The sequence below is a fragment of the Sceloporus undulatus genome, chromosome 2 (assembly GCF_019175285.1).
Source record: "Sceloporus undulatus isolate JIND9_A2432 ecotype Alabama chromosome 2, SceUnd_v1.1, whole genome shotgun sequence".
NCBI lineage: Eukaryota > Metazoa > Chordata > Lepidosauria > Squamata > Phrynosomatidae > Sceloporus > Sceloporus undulatus.
The window spans coordinates 4110353-4134689 of record NC_056523.1 but is presented as its reverse complement, the minus strand read 5'-3'; the positions used below and the strand labels follow the sequence as shown (position 1 = coordinate 4134689).

Below are 24337 nucleotides of genomic sequence, written 5' to 3'. Positions count from 1 at the left end.
TCAGGGGGGCAGAAAGTGCTTCGCTCTCTCTCTCTCTCTCTCCAAACCTCTCCTTTGCCTCTGAAAATAATAACAGCAGCAGCAGCAACAAGAATAACGGCGTCTTCCCTCCTCATTCCCTGGTGTTAGGAGTGAAGGGTGTAAATAAGAAAACCGTGCCTGGAGAGGTCTTGTAGCACCTTTGAGACTCACTGAAAGAAAGGGATTGGCAGCATGAGCTTTCCTAGACTTCAGTCTATTTATATGCATCTCAGGAAGTAGACTGAAGTGGTCCTCCTTTGGACACATCCTTTTAAGATTGTGGTGCCCAGAACTGGATACAATCTTCCAGGTGGGTCTGACCAAAGCAGAACAGAGTGCCACTATTACTTCCCTTGATCTAGACACTGTACTTCTGTTGATGCAGCCTAGAATCGCATTGGCCTTGTTAGCTGCCGCATCACACTGTTGACTCATGTTCAACTTGTGGTCTACTTGGACTCCCAGATCCCTTTCACATGTAGTCTCTGGTGGCTGGTGTTCATCAGGAGAGTTTTGGGAATGATGCCATACTGTATAGGTATTGTGTTGTATATTGAACTCCAACATTTGTGTGATACCAAAATCTGGGCATGTTAAAAGAAATTCTTCCTCTGGGCATCCATTCTCCATCCTCCTTCCTACTGCAGTAAAATACCTGAATTAGCAAGAAGAAATGATCCCTACAACTTTGATCAAAGCTTGGAGGTAAAAGTAGTTTTTGAAAACCATACACAACAACAACAACAAGAAGAAGAAGTTTACTGATTAGTCAGCTGACCGTATCAAGAAATGCACAATACAAATGGGACAGTTTGACGGTGGGATCCCAGTTGGTCAAGTTAACCAAAAATGGTTGTAAGTAATGGGATCTCTCCTTATCATAGAGACAACAACCGAACAAGATATGTGTAACGTCCTCTACACCTGAAGCGCCACAAACACATATTCTTTTGTGGTATTTTTTGGAATCGCTCTGTTCTTACCACGGAGTTCAGTTGTTCAAACCTGATTCTAGTGAATGCTGTTCTCTGGCTCTGCGTTAAGTGTGACCTAAGATATTTTTCAAGGCCAAATGCCGTTTTATTTTTAGGTAACCACTTTAGAGATTTACAGCCATCCAACAAAGCTATATCTAATTGCACACTGATATCCCAGACCCTCTTTTAAAGATTCCTGGACTGTACGCCCGCCTAGGTGAAAATAGGAAGGAGAAAAGCCTAGTTGAAACAATAGAAGGGATAGTTGACATACCCAGAAACTTGGATGCCCTATGACTAGCTGTTCTTCTGAGCAAAGTTTGGGGAGTCTTCCAGAATCCATTTTAGAGACCTCTGACAGTAGTTGAAGGTTTTTATCATAACTTGTTCTGTTTACAATTTGCTGTCTAGAACCAGCCTTGTTTTATGATAATGTAGTCTCTAAATATGCCAACCTTTATTTGCAAATAGACTCTACTGTACTTATTTTTATTTACTCGGGCGTGTACTTCCCCTTTCTGCACAAAATGAGATTTCAGACAGGCTCCTAGTAACTTTATTTAAATATTTCACCTCTCATCAAAATACCTCTACATAGCATACACCAAATAAAAGTAGCAAAAATTACAGAGTTTGCTCCATCCTCACTATGACACCCTTTAAATATTGAAGCAGGGCTATCATATCACCTCTTAACCTTCTCTTCTCCAGGCTAAACATCCCTAGCTCCCTAGGTCTTTCCTCATAGGACATGGTTAGGGAGCTGGGGATGTGGCCTCATGAATTTCTCATGGTTTTCTTAGGCAATGAATCCTCAGAGTTGGTTTGCCATTGCCTTCCTCTGGTATAGAGCCTAGATCACCTGGTACTTGTTGGTAGTCTCCCATCCAAACAGTAAACAGTGATGACCCTGCTAAGCTATATGGGAGCTAGCTTGGTGCAGTGGTTTGAGTGTTGGACTATGACTCTGGAGAGCAGGTTTGAATCCCTGCTCAGCCATAAAAATCCATTGAGTGATCTTGGGCAAGTCACAGTCTCTCAGCCTCAGAGGAAGGCAATGGCAACCCCCCTCAGAAGAAACCTGTGAAGGAAAAAACCAGTGATGATAGGGTCACCTTAGGGTTGCCATAAGCTGGAAGCAACTTGAAGGTACACAACACATACATACACACCTGATATACATAGCATGAAAGTAATTTTATAGATAATATTTTAATACTTTTGTGAATGAAACAAAGTTTGTATACACCAAACCATCAGAAAACAAAAGTGTCACTATCTCAGTCATCCATGTGGACAATTTTGGATTTTGGAGTGTTAGATTAAATACCTGAATTGTTTAGACAAGGTAAAAATATATTAAACATAACAACAGTTAAAATCACTTAAAAAGCAACAGTTAAAACTATCCTGATGCAGGAAGAAATACATTCATTTAAGTTAAAAAGAATAAAAAAAGAATACAGCTAAACCCCGAGATAAGATAAAGTATTCCCACAAAGGGAAAAAAGTACATTCACAGTGGCTACGAAACACAGGCGTACCTGAGCACAAATCATAAAAGAGAGATCCCTTTTAAAAGTTCTATACTTCACTGAAAATATATGGTTCATTTGTGAGCTGGGAAGACATTTTTTAAAAATCGGCGGAAAAGCAGTTTCAGGCCCAAATCCTTCAGAAAGCCATTTTCCATTGTTCTGAAAGATCCTCTTCCAGTCAGAGACTGGGAACTGGTGCTGGGTCAGATCCAGACTTATGAAGTAACATACCCATGATTATTTCACAGATCATAGAATCATGGAGTTGGAAGAGACCCCAAGGACCATCCAGTCCAACCCCATTCTGCCATGCAGGAACTCTCAATCAAAGCATACCCCACAGATGGCCATCCAGCCTCTGTTTAAAGACCTCCAAAGAAGGAGACTTCACTACACTGTGAGGGAGTGTATTCCACTATCCAACAGCTCTTACTGTGGACAAAATGGCGATAATAATATTAATAAGGAGGAACACGCAAGGTAGCAGATGCTGCAGCTGTTTGTTTTTAGTTGGGAATGGCAAAATTCCACCCACCCATCTCCTCTACTACAGCCATTGTTAACTGAGTACAAACTACTTTTACACTCTGAACTCATTTTGTAGCTGAAGACAAAGAGGTAAGATGGGAGGACGAGAGAGAAACTGGGGAATTTTAAAGGCAGCTGAGAAAGTGGGATGGCGGAGGAGCCATCAGGACTGTCCCTGTCAAATTTGGACAGTAATAACTGTAACATTTAAAAGCTGACAGGAACTGTGGAGCAGCACAGATGAGTCCCAGGTGGATTCCCTCTTTTTCTCCTTCATGGACATCAAGACCTATGAGGCTGCAGAAGTAAACACATAAATGGTTAGAGGAACAGGGAGTATAAAGGCAATGTAGCATCATGGAACTGAACCTCAAAATTATTGGTCTTCCTCCACCCAATAAATTAAAAACGTGCACTGTATCTTTATCACTTGTAACACTGATTGTGTCACAAAAAGGGTCTAGGTTGTGTGAGTTTTACTTACTTTTGATCTAGTGGATCCCCACTGGGAGTGGTGTCCACAAAAGGAAATGCTTCCAATCTTACTCTCTCTCTCTCTCTCTCTCTCTCTCTCTCTCTCCTTTATCTCCCTCGCTTTCTCTCTCATGCACACAAACATACATAGTGCAAATGCTACATCAGCTCTGATCCTGTCCAGTCTTTAGCAGAGAGGACTCTCTTACACACCCAGGGAATTCTGGGAAGAACTCTTTCCCAGGATGCCATATGGGTGGGTGGGTGGGTCTAATGGGTGGAGGCAGCTCCTCCATAGGATCAGCACTTTAGATAGCTGCTTATAAGCTAAACAAAGCCTGGCCTGGATTCACCACCCCACTGACTTAGGTGTGAAGGGGAGGCAGACTCTTGGTCTAACTTAGGTGAATGCCAGAATTGTGTGCTTTGGTTTCAGGGACATTTCTCCAAAACTAGAACTGCCCCCAGCATGTCTCTTCCTTCCTGGCACAAAAGGGTTCAGACACCTGACCTGGAAAGCTAGCTCAAACATTTGTGAGAAATGTAGGATGGATGTAAAGTTACCTGGGCAACTTTTAAGATACTATATTAGGATCCATGGATGCACAACTCAGGAGCCCTATTTAGATTCTGGTCTGTTGGAGTGCAGGAGAAAAATGCATTTCTTTGGATCCTTCAGTAACCAAACATGGCTTTCTAATTTTTTCTTGAACTTACTAGGGAAAGTAATTCCTCCTCAGGGCCAACCAGTTACTTCATGAACTTGTCTCAGCTGGTTAATTTATCATCTCCCTCCCTCCCTCCCTCCCTCCCTCTCTCACACACACAGAAGTACATGATGATGCCACAAGTTACATTCCAGCAAAGGAAGGGTGCTGCCACTCACTTGGTGTTGCTCTATAGCCCTTGTGCCGCTTTTCTGCAAGGAAAAGGAGAAGGTCAGACCTGAAAGTCTCTGCCCAGCCCTGCTCTGAATAATGAAAATTAATTTATTATATTATCCATTACATTTTGGCTGGATTTTCCTACATTTTGTAGAAAAAGGGGATCGAGACACTGCTAAGAAACACTGCAAAAAAACCCAAATGGAACAGTTTGGTGTTTGTCATGCAGAAGATGAACCACACTTGTCTTCGGCTACTCCAGAAGGCAGGACCTGAACCCACGGATTCAAATGGCTAGTGAGGAGATTTTGAGCACACATTAGCAAGACCTCTCTGGTAGTTAAAAACCCTTGGATGTTGGAACACACACCTTTGGAAGGTGGTGGTTTTCTCCTTCTTTGTAGGCTGTTTAGCAGATTTCTATGCCTACCTCTCAGGGATGTGATTTAGCTGTGGATTCCTGCCCTGGTATGGGGTTGGACTAGATAGCACTCAGGATCCTTTCCAACGCTGTGCCTCTAAAAATTAAACCCTGACAGATCAGTTCTACATTCGGAGGCCCTGAACTTTACCAAATTTAAGAGGACCCACATCATTGGTAAAATAAAATGGAAGTATAGTGTCTAGAATAGATCAAGGGAAGTAACAGTGCCACCCTATTCTGCTTTGGTCTGGACTCACTTGGAATACTGTGTCCAGTTCTGGGCAACACAGTTCAAAAAGGATGTGGACAAGCTAGAATGTGTCCAGAGGAGGGCAACCAAAATGATGAAGGGTCTGGAAACCATGCCCTATGAGGAGAGACTTAGGGAGCTGGGCATGTTTAGCCTGGAGAAGAGCTTAAGAGGTGATATGATAACCCTGTTTAAATCTTTGAAGGCATGTCATGTTGAGGAAGGTGCAAATTTGTTTTCTGCAGCTCCAGACAATGGAACTCAGAGCAATGGATTCAAACTACATTAAAAGAGATTCAAGCTCAACATTAGGAGGAACTTTGTGACAGTAAGAACTGTTTGACAGTGGAACACACTCCCTCAGTGTGATGGAGTCTCCTTCTTCGGAGGTCTTTAAACAGAGGATGATGGCCACCTGTCAAGGGGGCTTCCTGCATGAAATGGGTTGGACTAGATTACCCTTGGGGTCTCTTCCAATTCTATAATTCTATGAGATCCCTGTATTATTCCCACAATTACGGTACATCAAACTGGAAATTGGGTAAATTCTGTTTGGAAGTTCCTTGTCATCTGAGGCCTTAAAGCAAAGGTGGGAAACTATTGCTCCCAAATGCATCCAAATCTTGTGGGAAGGGCATTTTTACAATGTTTTTAAGTCTTCCTGGGTCATTTTAGGACAGGAAAGACCTCTGTTTTAACAACAAGAAGTGAGCGAAAGTCACTTCCTGGTCAATTCCTCTTCCAAGAAAAGCCTATCCTAGGCATTAATTGGCCAGTGGGGGATGTGATGGAAATTATCTCAGTCCCACTACCATCACAGGTCACCTGATGAGAACATGGAAGACAGAGCCTTCTCAGTGGCTGCTCCCACCTTCTGGAACTCCTTTCCTCAGGAGGCAAGGCTGACCCCCTTCCTGCTCTCCTTTTGCTGGCAGACAAAAACCTTCTTGTTCAAAATGGCTTTTAATGTGCAAGCAAGGGAGCTCTTATAGCAGGGTGTCTTCTATTTATTTTTAAGCGTTTGTTATTATTATTTCAAAATAATTTTACAGTTTAAATGTGACGGTTTTAATTGTTTTAAAAAATTATTATCATTGGGTTTTGATTGATTTTGGGTCCCACTCCAAGAAAAATGTGGCACATAAATAAAACAAGCAGACAGACAGACAAATCCCATCATGCCACTTTGGGTCCATTTTGGGGCAAAAGACATTTTAAAAAAAGATTTTAAAAGATGTTATCCATCTTTATTTGAACCCCCTGGGGGCCCACATACATACATACATACATAAATCTTCACTATTGCTGGAAGGCTGCATGCAGCCTATGGGTCACACTTTGGGGCCCCTTTCCCATCTTAAAGACCTAAATGGGGGTTTACTTGTCAGGAAATGGAACATGGGACATGCAGTAATTGAAATGAAAAGATGTATGTAAGAAGCAAAGAGACAGAAAATTTTTCTAATTAAGAAAGGTTTTAGTATAGCAAGGCTTGTATAAAGAAAATCACAGGTGCAAAGATAGTTAAAGCAATAAGACTTGGAAATCAAGGTCACTTAAGAATAAACATTGATAACACCTGAAACATGTCTCAAGGGCAAGACCACCATGGTCAGGGGTTGGACTTAGGTCTGGGGAGAGTAAAGTCAACCAATCAATGTGAAAATACACACCCAGTGGGTGGCAACTAACAGTAACAATAATTGCCAGTCTTGTCCATGTGTTTGTTGGGTTGGTGAATTGGTGGATTGGTAAACTGTGGGAATTTTGAAGCATTATAGGGCTTAGATAATGTGTTGCAAATTTTTTTTGTTATTTTATTAGTTGTACTTAACCAGGTAGCAGAATAAAGTAGTATTCTTGTTTAGACTACAAACTGTGTGTTTTTTTGACTGCTGGAAGCAGTGCCAAGCAGTGGGAACAAGGACCAACGAATCCTAAGATGGAGATATCTGGATAAGTGAGAGAGAGCTTGAAGAGGTTTGTCAGGGCCTTCAGCATCTACTCTGCAACTCTGCTACATTAGCAACACAACAACCAAAACTGGTCAGCTCAGCTTTACCAAGTTGATGTGGAGTTACAGCCTGAGGTTATGTGCAACAACTCCCATCATCCCTGACATTACTAAGTCTGTGCATCTATCCAGAGCTGGAGAAGTCTTTGGGGCAGAAGACAGGAGGTTGCGGAAGCTACAAACTGTGATGGCTTGGTTTCTAGCCTGCAGCAATATGAGTATGAAAGCAGCTCACACCACATATTAAAACTGACTGAAATACAAAAAGGAAATGGGTTTTGGAAGCAGGAGAATGATCTCTCTCCTTCTACAGATGGGCTTCTGTGTCTACTTACTGATGCAGAGGATGAGGCCAACTACAAGAAGGATGGCAGCAGACACGGCCCCCAAGACTCCACCCAGGAGAAGCCACATGGAACCTGAAAGAGGACACAGTAAAGTTGTTGGTAGGAACCACTCCCCAGATCAATCCCTGTTTGGGAGAAGACTGAAAAATGGTCCGGTAGCTCCAGAGTTAGCAAGGCTAAAACACAGTGGTCATGCTGGCGATCATCCAAAAACAGTGTCCCCTTCCCCTGCTCTAACCCAGGTTTGAGGAGTGGTTCTCTTCATGTTTCTGGACTGCACCTCCCAGCATTCTTGAACCATGGTGATGCTGGTAAGAAGAGAGGAGATATGTGTATCTCAGATTATATTATTTAAACAGGTTAGATGCACATCATTCAAGAGTGCTTTAGTTGCTATTCATGAATAGCAGAAGGGTATCTGAATAGATCACCTCCAACTTTTATCTATTATTCTATTTGAGGACCTCCATTGTGGTCCCTTTTCCTCCTCCCCCCCCCCCCCCGCAATTCACTCACCAGACTCCTCCCAGGACAAGTCCAGAGGTCCTGGCAGGCTATCATGTTCCACATGGCACCAGTACCGGCCCCGATCCTTGGTGTCTATCTCAATGCTGAGCCAGGTGTGGTAGGTACCATCAGCATTGGGAACAGTGGCTCCACGGAAGGTTTCCTGTTCCATCACCTCCCCATCCATCTTCCAGGTGACATCAATCTCCCTGGGGTAGAAGCCATGGACCCGGCAGATAAGAGTCTCTCGGCCTCCGTATCCTGCCTTGCGTGTGACCTTCACCACCGGGGTTTCTGGAAAAGTGACAAAGTTGATGTCATTGGCAATGTGTTGGAAGTGTCTATGCTGGCTTTGCTTGGGGTGGGGAAACTACTGACCCATTGGATGTTCTGAATCTCTCCAGAAGGTCCTGCTAGCATGGCCATTGGCAAGGGATTATGAAAACTGTAGAGAGCCAATATGGTGAGTGCTGAACTGGGAGACTAGGGCCTGTTACAGACCGCCCAAAACGGGCGGTCTTGGGCCGCTGCCGGTTGCAGTGCGGAGGAGCCGCAGCAGCCAAACCGCGCGACTCCTCCGCGCTGCAAAAAAGGAGTGCAGAAATCACACTCCTTCCGGCAACCCGGAAGAGCCGCCGCAAGTGCCAAAGCGCGCACTTGCGACGGCTCTTCCGGGTTTAGACGTCCGGACGCTGTGCGTCTGTTACATCAAGATGGCTGCGCCCATCTGTATAGGGCGCCGCCATCTTGCCGTATGGAATACGCGTGAGGGGCAAGGCACGTCCGGAAGCGCTGCCCCTCGCGCGTATTCCTGGCACAACGACGCTTAGGCCCGTCTGTAAGGCGCCTAGGTTTCAAATCCCTCCTCAGCCCTGGAAACCCACTGGGTGCCCTTGTAAGCCATACTGTACTCTCTCAGCTTCAGAAAAAGGCTCTACTAATTAATCCAAACAGCTGACATGCAGTACTGCTTTGAGTGCTAGGCTAGGACTTTGGGAAACCAGGGTTCAAACTTGAAGGCTCCTTCAGTGTGTGTATGTGTGCATGCAGCAAGAGGGACTCTCACTGAGGCTTTTTGCTTCAGTGTTCAGCTTTTGTTTCAGCCTTCAGACAAGGAGGCACGCGGGCGGGAGAGGGACTGATATCAGTCAGTCACACAGGACTCTTTCTGCTTGGCTGAAGAGAGACAGACACATGGGGAAATCTGAAAGAACTGCTATCACATTACCATAGTGACTCATAAATAAGTCAACCTGGGATTTTGGGGTCAATTTGGGGGCATAAATTTTTAGACTTATAGACGAGTATGTAAGGCACTTATTGGGGTGGCTGAGAAGTAATCTGTTGCCATCGCTAAAAAGTAACTTCTTTCTGTACTCAGTGTACTTCATCTTATATGTTACCTTCTTTCAAATTCAATCTTATATGTTACCTTCAAGTTGCCTGTTGACTTTTGGAGACCCCATCAATATCATAGGATTCTCTTAGGCAAGGAATCTGACTCAGACATGGTCTTTCCAGTTCCTTCCCCTGAAATATAGCCTACAGCCCCAGCTACCCCTTGGCAGTCTCCCATCCAAGTACTAATCATGGCTGAGCCTGCTTAGCTTCCAAGATCAGATGGGACTTGATACCTTTAGGTGTTACTGGATTCCAATTCCATCAGTTCCTTGGCCAGCACAGTGAACAGAGAGAAATGCTGGGAACTGCAGTCCAGCCACATCTGTGTGTGTACTTTTATGATCCAAGACACACTGCAGAAATAATCCAGTCTGAGACTGCTTTAACTACCTTGGCTCAGTGCTAGGGAATCCAGGAAACTGTAATCTTGTGAGACATTTAACCTTCTCTGGCAGAGAGCTCTCATGCCACAATAAACTACAATTTCCAGAATTCCCTAGCATTGAACCAGGAAACTTAAAGCATTATTTCTGCAGTATGTCTTGGACCGACGTATGTGTCTCCAAGTCGTCTGTCAACTTATTTCATAGGGTTTTCTTAAGCAAGGAATCTCACCCAGAGGTGGTTTTGCCAGTTCCTTCCTCTGAAATACAGTCTACATCTCTGAAATACAGTCTACATCTCTGAAATACAGTCTACATCACTGGGTATTCCTTGGTGGTCTCCCATCCAAACACTTATTTCAAAAATGTTGGGTTTATACCAGGGGTGACTCATGGACCTCCAGTACCTTTGATAGCTCATTGAAAGTTCAGAGTAAAAGGCAGGGAGGATTTACATGAGAATGGCCTGAAATTTAAAGAATTTCCCTCATGGCTCATCCTACCACAAGGAAGATTCCACCCCTAATATTACTCATCATAGAAATAAAATGGTTTCATCTCAGCTCATTCAACATTACTTTGGAAATGTAGCATCATTTCATCACTGTGATTTTTCACATATGAAGTACTGTAACTTGTAACTTTCAAGCTCTGGTTTCCAGATTTGGATGTCACACATCTGCAAGCATTCCTCCAAAGGACAAAAAGAACAAGGCTTTTACTGGATGCATTCTCTTCTCTGGCAAAGCCCAAAGGCCCATCCTCACCCTCACCTTTCCTCAGCAGCATCTCTTTCCCATAATGGAGGTACTTCTGCAGCCACTCAATGCAGTCTTCTTCCAGGAAGGTTGCCCGGCCCTGGGTCCAGACGCGGTCAGCCTCCCACTTCCGCTTGGTCACCTGGGCTTTGGAATCAGCTGCCGTCCAGGTGAGAGTCTGCTTGTCTAGGCTGAGGAAGTCTTTACCATCGTAGCCAAACTGGGAGAGTCCTCCTTTCTGCCCATCTTCTCTCAGCTCACAGCCATGCATCCACTGCCAGGTGTGAAGCCCTGGAAAAGTCATATAGATAAAAAGAACTGCAATTGCCATCAGCCCCCTCCCATGTAGGATCACTTAGCTGCCATGGTTTCATCCTACAGAACCTTGGGATCTGCAGTTTTGTGAGGACCAGCACTCTTTGGTAGATAGATTCCTTTGAGGCACCACCCAAAAATAAACAACATTAGTACCTTCAAGTAGGAAAAGGCAGGCTTTCCTGTTCATTTTCCAAATTTTTAAAATAAATTCAGTTCCCAAGCTGAAAGAAAATTGAGGATGAGTGGCCCTGAGTCAAGGGAGGTAGTGGCTTTTGACAGTCTCTTTTCAGAATGAGTTATTATTGTTATGGTTATGATTATTACTATCCAGCCAGCCACTCAATATTTATGTATGTATAATTTCATTTTGATCCTGCTTATCTCCCAACTTGAGACCCAAGATGATTCATGGTTGCACAGTTAACAATTAAATTGTTCTATTAAAAACAGCTGGGAACCTAATGGGGATTTGTGGTCGGAATAGAGTGTCGTTTCCTTCTATCCTCAGATAGAGGATATAAGCAAGGTTTGGACAAGCTCCTTTGGGGACCACCTCTTGCAGAGCTCTCCTGGCAAGCTAGGAAATTTTGGGCACTGAAGTCATGGAATTCTAGAGCTGGACAGGACCCCAAGGGCCATCTGTCTGCCATGCAGAAAGCCACAACTACAGAATTCCTGAAAGAGACCCATCCAACCTCTGCTTAAGGACCTACAAAAAAGGAGAGCTGACCACCCTCTGAGGCAGCCCATTCTACTGTCATGCAGCTCTCAAAGGACTAAAAAACCTGGCTTCATAGAGTTGAAAGTGTCTGCAAGGTTTATCCAATTCCCTTCTGCCATGCAGGAATCTAAAGCTAAAGGACCCCTGAGAGATGTTTAAAGACCTCCAATGTAGGAGAATCCACCACACTCTGAGGGAATCTGTTCCACTGTTGAACAATTCTTAATTCAGGAAGTTTTCCTAATGTTTAGCTGAAATGTTCTTTCCTGTAGTTTGAATCTATTGATTTGCTTCATGGAATCTCAGAGCCGGAAGGTACTGAAAGGACTATCTAATCCAACCCCCTGCCATAAGCCTTGCCATGGCTCTTCAGCTTCTGCTGTATGTTTTGAACCAAAGACCTCAAAGACAGAGAGTCCACCACCCTCCGAGGCAGTCTGCTCCACAGTGAACAGTTTTTAACATTCTTCCTAATGTTAAGTGTTAAACTCTTATCATTACAAAATGTAATGTTTTGGTGGAATCCCCCAAAAATAACTTTCCCCAAGCTCTGGATGCAGACCCAGACATTCTGCTGCAACTGCTGATCCCCATCCTACCCACTCAACTCACCCCGGCTGTGGTTGAAGCGACTCCAGAGACTGACGCGGAAGTAGAGCTCCCAGCTCCGCGAGAGCTGGGTCTGCCAGTCCCAGTACTGGGCATCATCCCCTTCCACCTTCCGGATCCAAGAGGCCCGAGGCAGATCCCTCCGGGTCTCGCTGTCATAGCGGACGAACTGCTGGTCATCCAAGTAGCCCACGATGGTGAAGTGGGGCAGCCCCCGTTCAGGCTCAGAGATGCCCGTGAAAAAATAGTGCAGATAATGCGTCCGGGGGGAAGAACCTGCAAGTGGACAAAGAGAAGGGAGTAGAGGGAACAGTCATTTTTCAGTGGCTGTTGTTATCAATCATAATAACGATAACTTTTGAGATTAACAGAAGGTGCTAAAAGGTCCCTTTACATTTTCCAGACTAACATGACTATGAATACTACGACTACTAATAATAAAAGCCCAGAGACCCATGGTTAGTGTAGTTTATTGTGGTCCCAGAGCTCTCTTGACAGAGAAGGCTCAATGTCTCGCAAAACTACAGTTCCCTAGATACATTATAGATATAGGATAAATGGTTATGAAAGACATAAAGGCTTGGAAAATAGAAGATGCCATCAAAGGAGACAACAATTACCAATACTATGAAGTTTATCACACTTGGGCTAATTTCGGCATTAAAGAGAGATTAAAGTGAATTTAAAGCATCCCACAAATAAAGCAAAAATGCAAGAAATTGTGCAAATGATTATCACACGCAATTGCACAAACAAAGTGATATTGGAAATGCATTGTTGCTGAAATCCCAAAAGTAAAAAGATACGCATTAATGCTTCTTTGTGACCTCTTTAACGGTGGGTTTTGTGTGACGTCATGTGAAATTGTTTCACATAATTACATAATTTTTCTGGAATATTCATATTCACGGGATAAATTCCTGATCTCCTTAATGTGATAAACTCCTATGTGTAAATATTTATGAAAACAAAGAGCAATGAAATGGTTAATTATATTGAAGTAAAATTCAAAGATATATCTGTGTTAATCTGTAGAAACAGTATATAGAGAGATCTTATAGCACCTTTGAGACTCACTGAAAGAAAGAAACTGGCGGCATGAGCTTTCGTAGACTTCAGTCTACTTATATGCATCTGAGGAAGTAGACTCAAGCCTAGGAAAGCTCATGCTGCCAATTTCTTTCTTTCAGTGAGTCTCAAAGGTGCTACAAGATCTCTCTCTACGTATATTGAAGTAAGACATTATAGTTGGAATATAGTTAATCTGCTGTTTACTTTCTCTTTATTGTATACTAGTTAGTATTATTTTAGAGATATTTTAATCATGTAATCTTGTTGTTTTAGATTGAATGCTGCTTGGCAAGTTTTTATTCTTTCCTTTTATTCCCCCTCCCCCTTTTCCCTTTACTATGTAAAGTGCTGTGCAAAGTTGACAGCAGCCTATAAATAAATGGTAATAATAATAATAACAATAATATAAGGAAAGAATAAAAAAGTTGGATTGAATACAGTAAATAAATGTTCAAATTTAGGGGAGTCGATGTTGTTTTAGTTGTGACATTTGTATTAATTTGTCTAGGAGGTCAATGTGAGGATAGGTTTGTTTTGTCTTTTGGTTTTATCTTTTTTATTGTTGGGGTGTGTGTGTGTGTGTATACATATATACATATGTCAATTAAAAAACATTTTGAAGAACAAAAAACCCTACAGTACCCAGGATTCCCTAGCATTGAGCCCAGGCAGTTAAAGTGGTTTCAAACTGGATTATTTCTGCAGTGTGTTTTGTATCTCTATCTCTTCACATACACACCCCAAAACCAAAGGTACCACTTTGGAGGCGTTAGTTGTTTTTCTTTTCTTTTGAAAACAACAACAATGCTGTAACTTTCTGAATGCTCATTGGTCACAGCCCTGGGAAGAATACAGGGCCAACAACAACAACAACAACATAAACAAATAAATAAATATTAAAATCTAAATATTTAATTATTTAAATATAATTATTCATATTATTGTATAAATAATAATTGTATAAATAGCAATAATATAATGATATAATTATTTAAATGTAATTTATATTGCATAAATAATTGTATAAATAACAACATGATTATTTAATTTTTTAAATATAATTATTTATATTATTTTACATAAACAATAATATAATCATTATATAATTATTTAATTACAATTGTTTATATTATTATATAAATAATAATACAGATAATAATTATATTACTATTTAAATATAATTATTTAAATATAATTATTTAAATATAATTGTTTATGTTGTCATATAAATTATTATAAATATTTAAATAATTATGCCATTATTATGTACATAATATTTGTTATTTATTATTACATAAATAATAATTATATTAAAACAAAATTAAAATATAACATTTAAAAACCAATGAAACCATTTTAAGAGCCAAGACAGTGATAAACTGACACAGGACGTGTTTAAACTTACACACTGCGCAGCATTAAAACCCCATCCTTTGCCACTAGATCCCTGTGCAGCTTCCCTCTTCCACTTTAACTGCTCTGGATGGCTTCCTGTTGCATTGTGGGAGTTGCAGTTTAAAGAGGGGCCTCTAGAATTCTCAGCCAGGGAACTCTTAGGCCTCTTTGGACTACAAAGTCCCAGAATGCAACGGGAGGCAGCCAGAGCAGTTAAAGTAAGGAACAGCAGCGCTATAAGCCTCAGTCCTTTAGAGACCCACCGGAGCAGAGGCTTCTTCCCAGGAGGAGGACCACCGTGGCCCCCCAGAGCCAGCAGGGATCCATCCCCGGAGGCAGCCCTGGCCTGTGTTTGCGAAGGAGGCGGAAGACGAGGAAGAGCTCTGATTGGCCCGGCTGGAGTCCCTTAGCCAATAGGAAAAAAGAAGTCTCCCTGTGACGCCAGCTGCTAGGCAGCTCCCTTGAGAGATTTTACAATCTGCTGTTGCTCTTCCTCCTTTGTTTGGAACGATTAAAGTGGGCGTGGACAAAGTGAAGGCCAGCCAATTATAACGGACTTAATTTGCATTTCCGCCCGGAGCTTCATTGGAAAGACTTGAAGAGGGAAACAGCAGGACTTCCACCCCCACAGCTCTAAATTCTGTCAAGGTTTCTTTCTGTTATGGGTCCCAAGGGTCACCCCATAAAGTCTGCCTCCTTTTAATAATGTCACCATAACCTGAAGAGCCTACCCAAAATAGGCGTTTATATATTGGACCAGTTTGGTGCTTTTTCAGGTTAAGCAGTTTCCCCCTTTATTTGTCTCTCCATTAATCCTCTCCAGGACTTTGTGGGGATTTGAGTGACTGACCCTTGATGACCTTTTTTCCCCTTTCTCTTCCATCAGTCAGAGTCCCTGCCAGGGAGAAGAAGAAGAAGAAGAAGAGCAATTTCTGGGCAGCCATTTTGAGTGGGTGAATGTTTGAATTTTTTAAAAAAACTCAGGAGTGTGTGTTGCTGAGGAGTCACACATGTCAGTCACTGGCGCAGGGGTCTTCAAGCTCCACCCTCCAGGTGTTTTGGACTTCATCTCCCAGAAGCCTCAGCCAATCACCACCCACATGCAAAATTCCCTCCTACCTCAGGATTCTACAATCTGAATAGACTTCCAGAGTCCCACAAAGGCTCCTCCCTCCTCTTTGCCCCTCAGCCAATCACTGCCCACATGCAAATTTCCTTCCTACCTCATAATGCCCTCCCTGAGAGCTTGGCCAATGATCTGGGATTCTGGGAGCTGAAGTCCAAAACATCTGGAGGGCCGGAGTTTGAGGACCCCTGCACTAGGAGGTGGAGCTAATACAATCCTCCCAGAGGCTTTCCAGGCCAGTCCCTGGCAGAGAGGAGGAGGAGAGCAGTTTCCTCCAAGCAAGGAGACCAATGCCTATGGCAGCATAGGGAAGGCACAGCCGCTGGTGTGCTCAGGCGCTATCCAAAAAGTCTCTGCTTTGTCCATTCCAGACAGAAGTCCGAACTTTCCCCAAAATGTTCTACTAGAGGCAGAAAAGCAACATTGTCTGTGTAGTGAGAAGACCACAGCAAGACGAAGGTTGTGGGTAAGAAGTCGAGGCTGAAAAGAACAAACAGAAGATGTTGATTGTGGTGTTGGCTCATCCTTTCCTGCTTATGCAAATATAGCCCTTCCATAATTAATTTAAACAAAATACATTTAATTGTTTTTAAAGTTAAATTTTAATTTAAACAAAATACATAAATTTTTTAAAAACACTTCACAAACATCACCTTTTGCCAAATTTTCACTTCAGCTGCATGAAACTATGTAGTTGTACGTGCATTTAGGATGCGTGCATGATATTGCAGTTTAAAGGTATAATTTTAATTCTGCTAGTTGTTTATGGCACAACTATTATCATTACATTTAGTGATACACAGGAATTACGATTAATGAGTATCATTAGTGCACAAAAACATTACTGAGGACTCTGCATGGCGTGGGATGGGAAGAGGCCAAGGGCAAGTGACACTGTGAGTTACTGCACCAGGTGACACCAACCCTACTGGCACAGAGGCATGCCAACATCCATACACACTACTAGGATGAAGAAGGACCCTGTCTCTGACCTCTGCTAAGAGGCCAAGGGAGGCACCGTGACCAGTCGTCACTGGTAGCCCTGGGCCTGATATGCTTCCCAGCCTGCAAAGCTTCACCACATATCTAGGAGAAATACACTTGTCCCTCCCTTTTTGTGGACTTGGAGTCTGTAGCCTCGCTCTTTGCGGGGGGGGGGGGGAGAAGGAAGGGATAAAATGGCACGCACACACTATTATTTTCAATGGGTCTCAAATATCTGTGAGTTGCCATTTTCGCGGAGGGGTCCAAAACGGATCCCCTGCGAATTAGGACAGGCTACTGCATAGGATTTGTGTTGTGCAGGAGGGAGACAAAAAAGGGCTGTTTAACAGTGGAACAAACTCCCTTGGAGTGTAGTAGAGTCTCCTTCCTTAGAGGTCTTTAAGAAGAGGCTGGATGGCCATCTGTCAGGGATGCTTTGATTCAGAGTTCCTGCATGGCAGAATGGGGTTGGACTGGATGGCCCTTATGGTCTCTTCCAGCTCTATGATTCTGTAATCTAGGATTGAAAATATCAATTTGTAACCACAGACAGTAATAACTACAGGGTGGAATGGATGAGCCAAATTAAGTGGTTTCCAACTGCTCTGAAGGCAAGGCGTTTCGATGACGCATGCCTCCAAAGCAGGCAGAAACCAGACTGAAGCCGTGCTCTGGGGCTAAAAATCAGAGCAAAAGAACCCAGGATAGTTTGACTCAAGGCAGAAGATGCGCATCTTCACACCTGCATATAAACGCTCTGACGTGAGTGCAAGGTGGTGCTATGCCATCATTGGGGACAATGGGGGGCTTGCCATCCACAGATGCTGGAATCTGCAGGTGGCAAGCCATGGATAAGGGGGCCCCACTGTACAATTTACCTTCATGGTCACAGCCAGCTGAATTTGGGGGTACCTCGTTCATAAAAATACTGATGCTCCATAATTGATTATGTGTTTCATAGACTTTGGATGGGTTATTAAGAAAACGCCAAATAATTCAAAATTTTATTGAATGATCATATAAAACTTTACAATCACAGGCTTTGGAACAAAAATAACATCAAAGGGGTTATAATAGTTTACAAGACAGAATCTAGAAGTATGGACTCACCACACAAAGCTTCTTTCACATTAGTGCTTTCTCTCTAGTATGGACATTCTGATGCCTCAAAAGATTTGAATCTCGAGCAAAACATTTCCCGCACTGCTGACATTTGAATGGCTTCTCTCCTGTGTGGACTCTCAGATGACTCTCAAGTTGTGACTTGCGAACAAAGCATTTTCCACATTGCTCACATCTGTATGGTTTGTCTCCTGTGTGGATTCTCTGATGGATCAAAAGGTTTGACTTGTAAGCAAAACATTTCCCACACTGCTGGCACTTGTATGGTTTCTCTCCTTCATGGACTCTCTGATGAGTCACAACAGCTGAATTCTGAGCAAAACATTTCCCACATTGCTGGCATCTGTATGGCTTCTCTCCTGTGTGGACTCTCAAGTGCCTATCAAGATATGATGTCTGAGCAAAACATTTCCCACACTGCTGGCATTTGAATGGTTTCTCTCCTGTGTGGATTCTCTGATGATTCAGAAGGACTGACTTCTGAGTAAAACATTTCCCACACTGTGGGCATGTGTGTGGTTTCTCTCCTGTGTGGATTTTCTGATGAGTCACAACGGCTGACTTGTAAGCAAAACATTTTCCACACTGCTGGCACTTATATGGTTTCTCTCCTTTGTGGACCCTCTGATGAGTTACAAGGGCTGACTTCTGTGCACAACATTTCCCACACTGCTGGCATCTGTATGGCTTCTCTCCTGTGTGGATCCTCTGATGAGTTACAAGGTTTGACTTGTAAGCAAAACATTTCCCACATTGCTGGCACTTGTATGGTTTCTCTCCTGTGTGAATTATCTGATGCTTCCCAAGGTTGGCCTTGTTAGCAAAACATTTTCCACATTGCTGGCACTTGTATGGATTTTGTCCTGTTTGGATGCACTGAGTCACAACATCTGACTTGAGGGCAACACATTGTTTGGGTAGTTTTCCTCCTTTGTGGACTCTCTGATGCCTCAGCAGGACTGACTTGTGAATAAAACATCTCCCACACTGCTGGCATTTGTGTGATTTATATCTTATATGGATTCTCTGATGTCTCAACAGGCATGACTTGTGAGCAAAACATTTCACACACTGCTGGCATTTGTATGGTTTCTTTCTCATTTGGGCTCTTGTGGAACTCACAAGTTGTGAAATATCTGCAAAACAATTTCTGTACTCTTGACATCTAAATGTCCTCTCTCGTATTTGTACTCTCTGGTACTTACCAAAGTACAAGTCTCTAGTAATATGTTTTCCTGACATTTCACATTTGAAATGCTTCTTTCCAGTGTGCGCTATCTTGTGATGATGAAGTTCCAGCTTTTGAGCAAAACATTTCCCACATAAAGTACATCTGTACAGATCCTTGGCAGCATTGTCTCTCTCTTTAATGCAGTTTTTGGCAAGACCCATTTTGTGCCTAAAACACTTCTCATATTTCATGGATACATTTGTTTTCCTCCAGTTGTCTCCTATAAAGGAGGACAAGGACAGATAAGACTGAAATTCATCATTCAGAGAGGAAGAGCCTCTGGGAGCATCAATGGAGCTACACAAGCTCAAGAAGGAAAATAAATATCACAGAAAAAAGAGCTTCTTCCCCCACTTCATAGATATTAGTCAAAATTGCTAAATGAAATCCCTTGATATGTCTGAAAACAAGGACCTGATGCAGTTCTCGCCAGGTCATTTGAATCAGTCATTAAAATTTGTTGGGTTACAATTGCCTCTCAATATGTGAAACAGGACATCAGGGAAAAGGGTCGAGAGAGGCATATTCCACAAGAGGAAGCTGGAAGCCTGTCCAGGGCTTTGAAGGCTGAAAGAGGGCACCAAAATTTGGCAAAAGTGCTCTGGGATGTATTGAAGGGGATGTGGAAGCAAAAAACATTAACTGCCATGATTCCTACCGATGGAATATTGGGACTGGCAATTTAGGAAGTGGTATTTAGAATCCTCAAGTGGAGAGTTTTAGACCCTCATTAAACTATAAATCCCAAGATTCCACAGGATGTTTCTATGACAATAAAAGTATGAAAGGACCCTCAGACTGCACAGGAAGGGCAAGAGGTTCAAGCTGCTTACCCAGGTAGGACACATTATCATAGTTTTCCATCATGACAGCCTCGTACAAAGATCTTTGGTTCCAATCCAGGAGGTTCCATTCCTCCTCTGTGAAATACACAGCCACTTCTCCAAAGGTCAGCTGCAACATAAAATACCCCTCATCCAGAGATTTGTTAAAATTGAGAGAAACACAAGGTGCATCCCATATATTACATAATCACCTCAGGACACAGACCCATAAAGGCATGTCTGATTATTTCTCCATGTCAGAGCTCTCTACTATGTTAAGTTAAACCTGCTTAACTGTGGTTGTGTCCCAAAGTTAAAAAATTCTGGCCATCTGTTCATATTGTGATCTCCAAAATTGTAAAGATAAAAATGCAACCTGAGATATATTTACTCAATGTGTTACACATGATAGATGATAAGACAGAAAAGAAGCTGTCAAAGATTATTTTATACATGGTGACTGCCATGAGAGACTAATATACACAGAAATATGGAAAAATTATGATATACTGACTATTGAGAACTGGCTGATAAAGTTATATGATAAGCCTAGACAAATTGAAAAGAATGATTAAAGAAAGTATTATACACAGAGTTGAAAGAAATTGGGCAGAAATGATACTGTTTTGGAAGTGGTCCTAACAAATAGATAAGTGTTTAAGAGATTATAAGGATTTTTTTTAACTGTCTAGGAAAGAAGCATAATATGAGTTTAAACATTTTAGAATGAAGGAATTAAAGGACTAGATAAAGATGTAGATGAAATGGAAGGATAAATAATATATAAATAATCCACCAGCACGGAGGAGAAGAGGGAGCCATCAATTTACGTATCTAGTTTTTGTTTTAGTGTTGTCATTATATGTTATGTAGTTTAAGTTATATATGTTAGTTTAAGTTCGGATTGATTTTATGATTGATGGATGTAATAAAAATATTCAAACCAAACCAAACCAAACCAAAATGGTGGACCAACCCTGCCTAAACAGCCAAGGATTCAGTTTGTGGGATGGTGAATTGTAAACACTCTGGGGAAGGATATGCTTCTGCCTTGGGCATTAGCCATTTGGGACCCTCCGTTGCAGACCCCTCCGATGATTCAATTGCAAAGGAGTGAATGCTCACCTGTTGCAAGACCATCTTTCCTGCAGTTTCTTTCCAATTATAGAAGAAGTCAGCAAAGACTCTCCTTTATTCCTGTGTTTGGAGACCAGGCAGGACCTTCTAGGACCTCTGAGTACCTGTAAAAAATACAAATAGAGGTATTGTACATGTGCACATATTTATATGGTCTTCCATGGACCTCCTAAAAAGACATTAAATGAGCAAATGAAGCCTGAACTTTCCGTAGAAGAAAAAAATAACTAAATTGAGGCTCTTGTACTTTGGACAGATTATGAGATGACATGACTCATTGGAAAGGGCAATCTGGGTTGGTAAACTACAGCTTTGACTCCATCAAGGAAGCCCAAGTGCAAAACTTGCAAGACCTGGTTGAACATCTTGGAGCTCTCTCATTTATAGGGTCACCCTGGACTGAACCCAGTCTGAAAGCATAGAACAACAAAAGGCACTTCTATTGGGTTTCTTCCTTCTCCATCAGAACCCCACCTTTGAACAAACAACTATGGATGGGATTGCCCCCAAGATTTAGCCTTAAGGCAGGGTTGGGAATCCTGCAGCCCTCCATGTGTTGGTGTACTACAAATTCTTGCGCCCGTCACTTATTTCTTTATGCTGTCTATGGGGCTGATGGGAACTACAGTCCATCAATATCTGGAAAGCCACAAGATGTCCATCCCAACTGAAAGAAAAGAAATGATGTAATGAAGAAGCAGAGGTACAGCCCTCCTCCTTCCAGGTTTCAAGGGGAGCCTTGGATGAGGAGTGTAGAAAGAGCCCACAGTCTTTCAAGGGTTAAAGGAACAGACCTGTGTTTCTTCAGAGTGGAGTGTGAGGTTTCCACCTCTTATCCCACTAGATGTTAGGTTCTGCCTACATCTCTACTGCCACCACATGTCAAGAATTCCACAAATCTCACTGCTACCACCAAGATTAAGATCTTCCACTCATAATTCCACTCTGCCATCCATGTAAGGCCCTCTGTCCCACTGCTATGGACAACAACCGTGAGAACCTAGATACCCCCAAGGTTCCTGTGTAGGATTCTATCACCATTGGACACACAACTCTATTCTCTGCTGCCACCACAGACACCATGACTGAATCCAGTCCACACACACACACAGCTTTCATAGAGACCAAAAAGTACAATACAGAAAAGCAGAACTTTATTAACAGAAGCTGATCATAACAAATCAGATTAATACATTTAAATCAAAGACTCTTCTCTTAGCTAACACAGACTTTTAAACCTCACTCATGTAATTCCTAGACCTGACTAATTGACTATCTTGACCCTCATCCCCACTCCCTCACCCCACCCTCTATTCGGCCTCCTCCAGACCAACAGCTAAGCAACAGCCTTATGTTAACTCCCCCAGACATTCCATAAATCGCCGTCCACCCGCCACATCCTCTCCTGCCAAGTTCTTCCCTGATTACATCTGTAATCAAACTAACCTAATAGCTAATACAAAAGGTAATATTTCCCATTCAGAGCTGATGACATTGCAACCCACTACTCAGTAATAGGCAGGGTTCCTTCAGATGAGACAGCCGAGCTACCATTCATGGCTGCATTTCCACCATACAGATAGTAACAATTAATTCATAACAGTTATTTTTTTCCTCCACATTTGCGACTTTGACTTTTGTGGATTTGATTATTCACGAAATTGATTAACATGTTCTCTCTAGGAATCTCCAGGTCCTCCAGTGTGACTCTATGGCCAACTTCCACCAGAGGTTGCAGAGGAGGACCTAGAGATTCCTAGAGAGGTGTTTTTCGGGTTAAAAAAATAGTGGGTTGGGGATTTTATTGTTTTGCAGTTTTTCTCTTCTTTCACAGGGGTCCTGACCGCAGCAAACATGGAGGGTCCACTGTACATTACACAAAAGTAGTCCTAATAAAACGTATGTTTTAACAGAAATGCAAAATTCAAAAACAAGTCCTCAAGATGACTCTCACAATACATCTCATAGTGTTGGTGTTGACGTCTTTTATGGTCCTCTTGAATGGTTTTGGCAATACTGAAAAACAGACAAATTCTGTTCTCTTCAGGAGCAGCTGTGAAGTCTCTGCTAGCAGCCTTCTGAGAGAAAACAGTCCTCTGAGCTAAAACAGTTCAATCAGTTTTCAAAGTATCTACAATATTATCTAGGAGTCAGTGTGATGCTGTGGTTTAAACATTGAACTATGATTCCCATAGAGTCCAATGCCTGGCCATGAAAAGCATTGGTCAAGCCAATGGGAGACAGGGGTTCAAACCCTGCTTGGCTATGAAAACCCACCGGGTGACTTTGGGCAAGTTACTTTCTCTCAGTCTCAGAAGAAGGCCTTTTGAATACTGTGACAGGTTGGCCTTAGGGTCGCCACATGCCAGAGACAACTTGAAGGCACACACAACAACAACCCCAACAGCCAACCTCCTTCTGCCATGCAGGAACTCACAATCAAAGTACGGATGACAGACCATTTCGGACACCCCTTTAAGTGCCATGGCTCAGTGCTGTGGAATCCTGGGATTCATAGTCTGGAGGGGAATCAGGGCTCTCTGGCAGGGAAGGCTGCAAATCCCAGAGTTCTGTAGCACTGAGTCATGGCAGTTAAAGCAGAGTCAAACTGGTTTGTTTCTGCAGTGAGGCAGCAGCCCTTGTTCTCCTCCCAGTAATACATGCCCAGATAAAGAGGCTGTTTACAGACCCCTTTAATACTTAAAAACAGGACCAGTTCTGTTCTCCTCTGGAGCAGCCGCAAAGTCCCTGGTGACAAGCCTGATGCTGGGCCCCTCTGGGGGGAAGCCGTCCTCTGAACATGTGCAGAGTCTCTGGCTGAGAGAAGGGGAGAAGGAAACACAAACTCCCTTCCCATGTTTCATTCATTATGACTGGCTTCATTCATTCCCTTTATTGATTCCTTTGTTGACTGCCATTTGTCCTCCCCTCCCCCGCCTTAAAGAAGAAGAAAGGAGAGAGGAAGAAGACCAAAACACACTGCAGAAGCAATCCAGTTTGAGAGCGCTTTAAACTGCCCTGACCAGTGCTAGGGAATCCTGGGAATTGTAGTGTATTCCTGTGGCCCCAGTTCCCAGGAAAGCTCCCTGGCACTGAAGCGGATCATTTCTGCAGTGTGTCTTGGAGCAGAGAGGGTTCCTTTTACTTACTTCCTTATTCTCTCCCCTGCCTTCATCCCAGCCTTTACCTGGGACCCTCCTCAGAGGCTGGCAGGAAGAAAAAAGAGAGAGAGAGAGAGAGAGAGAGCTTCTTCTTCTGACTCTGACGCTGGGTCCTCCAACCATAGAGTTCCG

At 42.8% G+C, this 24337-nt stretch overlaps 2 protein-coding genes across 4 annotated transcripts; both read right to left on the bottom strand.

Moving 5' to 3' along the window:
• Positions 1-1538: 1538 nt before the first annotated feature.
• On the bottom strand, positions 1539-15823 carry LOC121923025 (major histocompatibility complex class I-related gene protein-like). Of its 2 annotated transcripts, none has more exons than XM_042453127.1 (7): positions 14635-15823; positions 12158-12430; positions 10522-10797; positions 7974-8258; positions 7446-7529; positions 4425-4457; positions 1539-3361 (listed from the first exon to the last, which is right to left on the bottom strand). In XM_042453127.1, exons 1-7 carry the CDS (start codon positions 14642-14644, stop codon positions 3354-3356), a joined length of 969 nt encoding a protein of 322 aa, XP_042309061.1. In that variant the 5' UTR covers positions 14645-15823; the 3' UTR covers positions 1539-3353. The 2 variants fall into 2 exon arrangements, with proteins under 2 accessions (XP_042309061.1, XP_042309060.1); XM_042453126.1 differs by having other exon boundaries at positions 14884-15823.
• Positions 15824-15877: 54 nt separating this feature from the next.
• Positions 15878-24331, bottom strand: LOC121922987 (zinc finger protein OZF-like). Of its 2 annotated transcripts, XM_042453034.1 has the most exons (5): positions 24194-24331; positions 21033-21148; positions 19917-20037; positions 17841-19303; positions 15878-16226 (listed from the first exon to the last, which is right to left on the bottom strand). In XM_042453034.1, exons 2-4 carry the CDS (start codon positions 21045-21047, stop codon positions 17856-17858), a joined length of 1584 nt encoding a protein of 527 aa, XP_042308968.1. In that variant the 5' UTR covers positions 21048-21148; positions 24194-24331; the 3' UTR covers positions 15878-16226; positions 17841-17855. The 2 variants fall into 2 exon arrangements, with proteins under 2 accessions (XP_042308968.1, XP_042308967.1); XM_042453033.1 differs by lacking the exon at positions 15878-16226 and having other exon boundaries at positions 17168-19303.
• Between the last annotated feature and the right edge of the window lie 6 nt (positions 24332-24337).

What these genes read in the sequence shown, in the direction of transcription:
- LOC121923025 (XM_042453126.1), bottom strand. Translation starts at nt 14,947, where the DNA reads ATGGATCCCTGCTGGCTCTGGGGGGCCACGGTGGTCCTCCTCCTGGGA. An exon ending in AGAGATGCTGCTGAGGAAAG is followed by an intron (nt 8,259 to 10,521) that starts GTGAGGGTGAGG and finishes TCACTTTTCCAG; the next exon opens with AAACCCCGGTGGTGAAGGTC. An exon ending in CTTGTCCTGGGAGGAGTCTG is followed by an intron (nt 7,530 to 7,973) that starts GTGAGTGAATTG and finishes GTCCTCTTTCAG; the next exon opens with GTTCCATGTGGCTTCTCCTG.
- LOC121922987 (XM_042453034.1), bottom strand. An exon ending in TGATAATGTGTCCTACCTGG is followed by an intron (nt 19,304 to 19,916) that starts GTAAGCAGCTTG and finishes CCTCCTTTATAG; the next exon opens with GAGACAACTGGAGGAAAACA.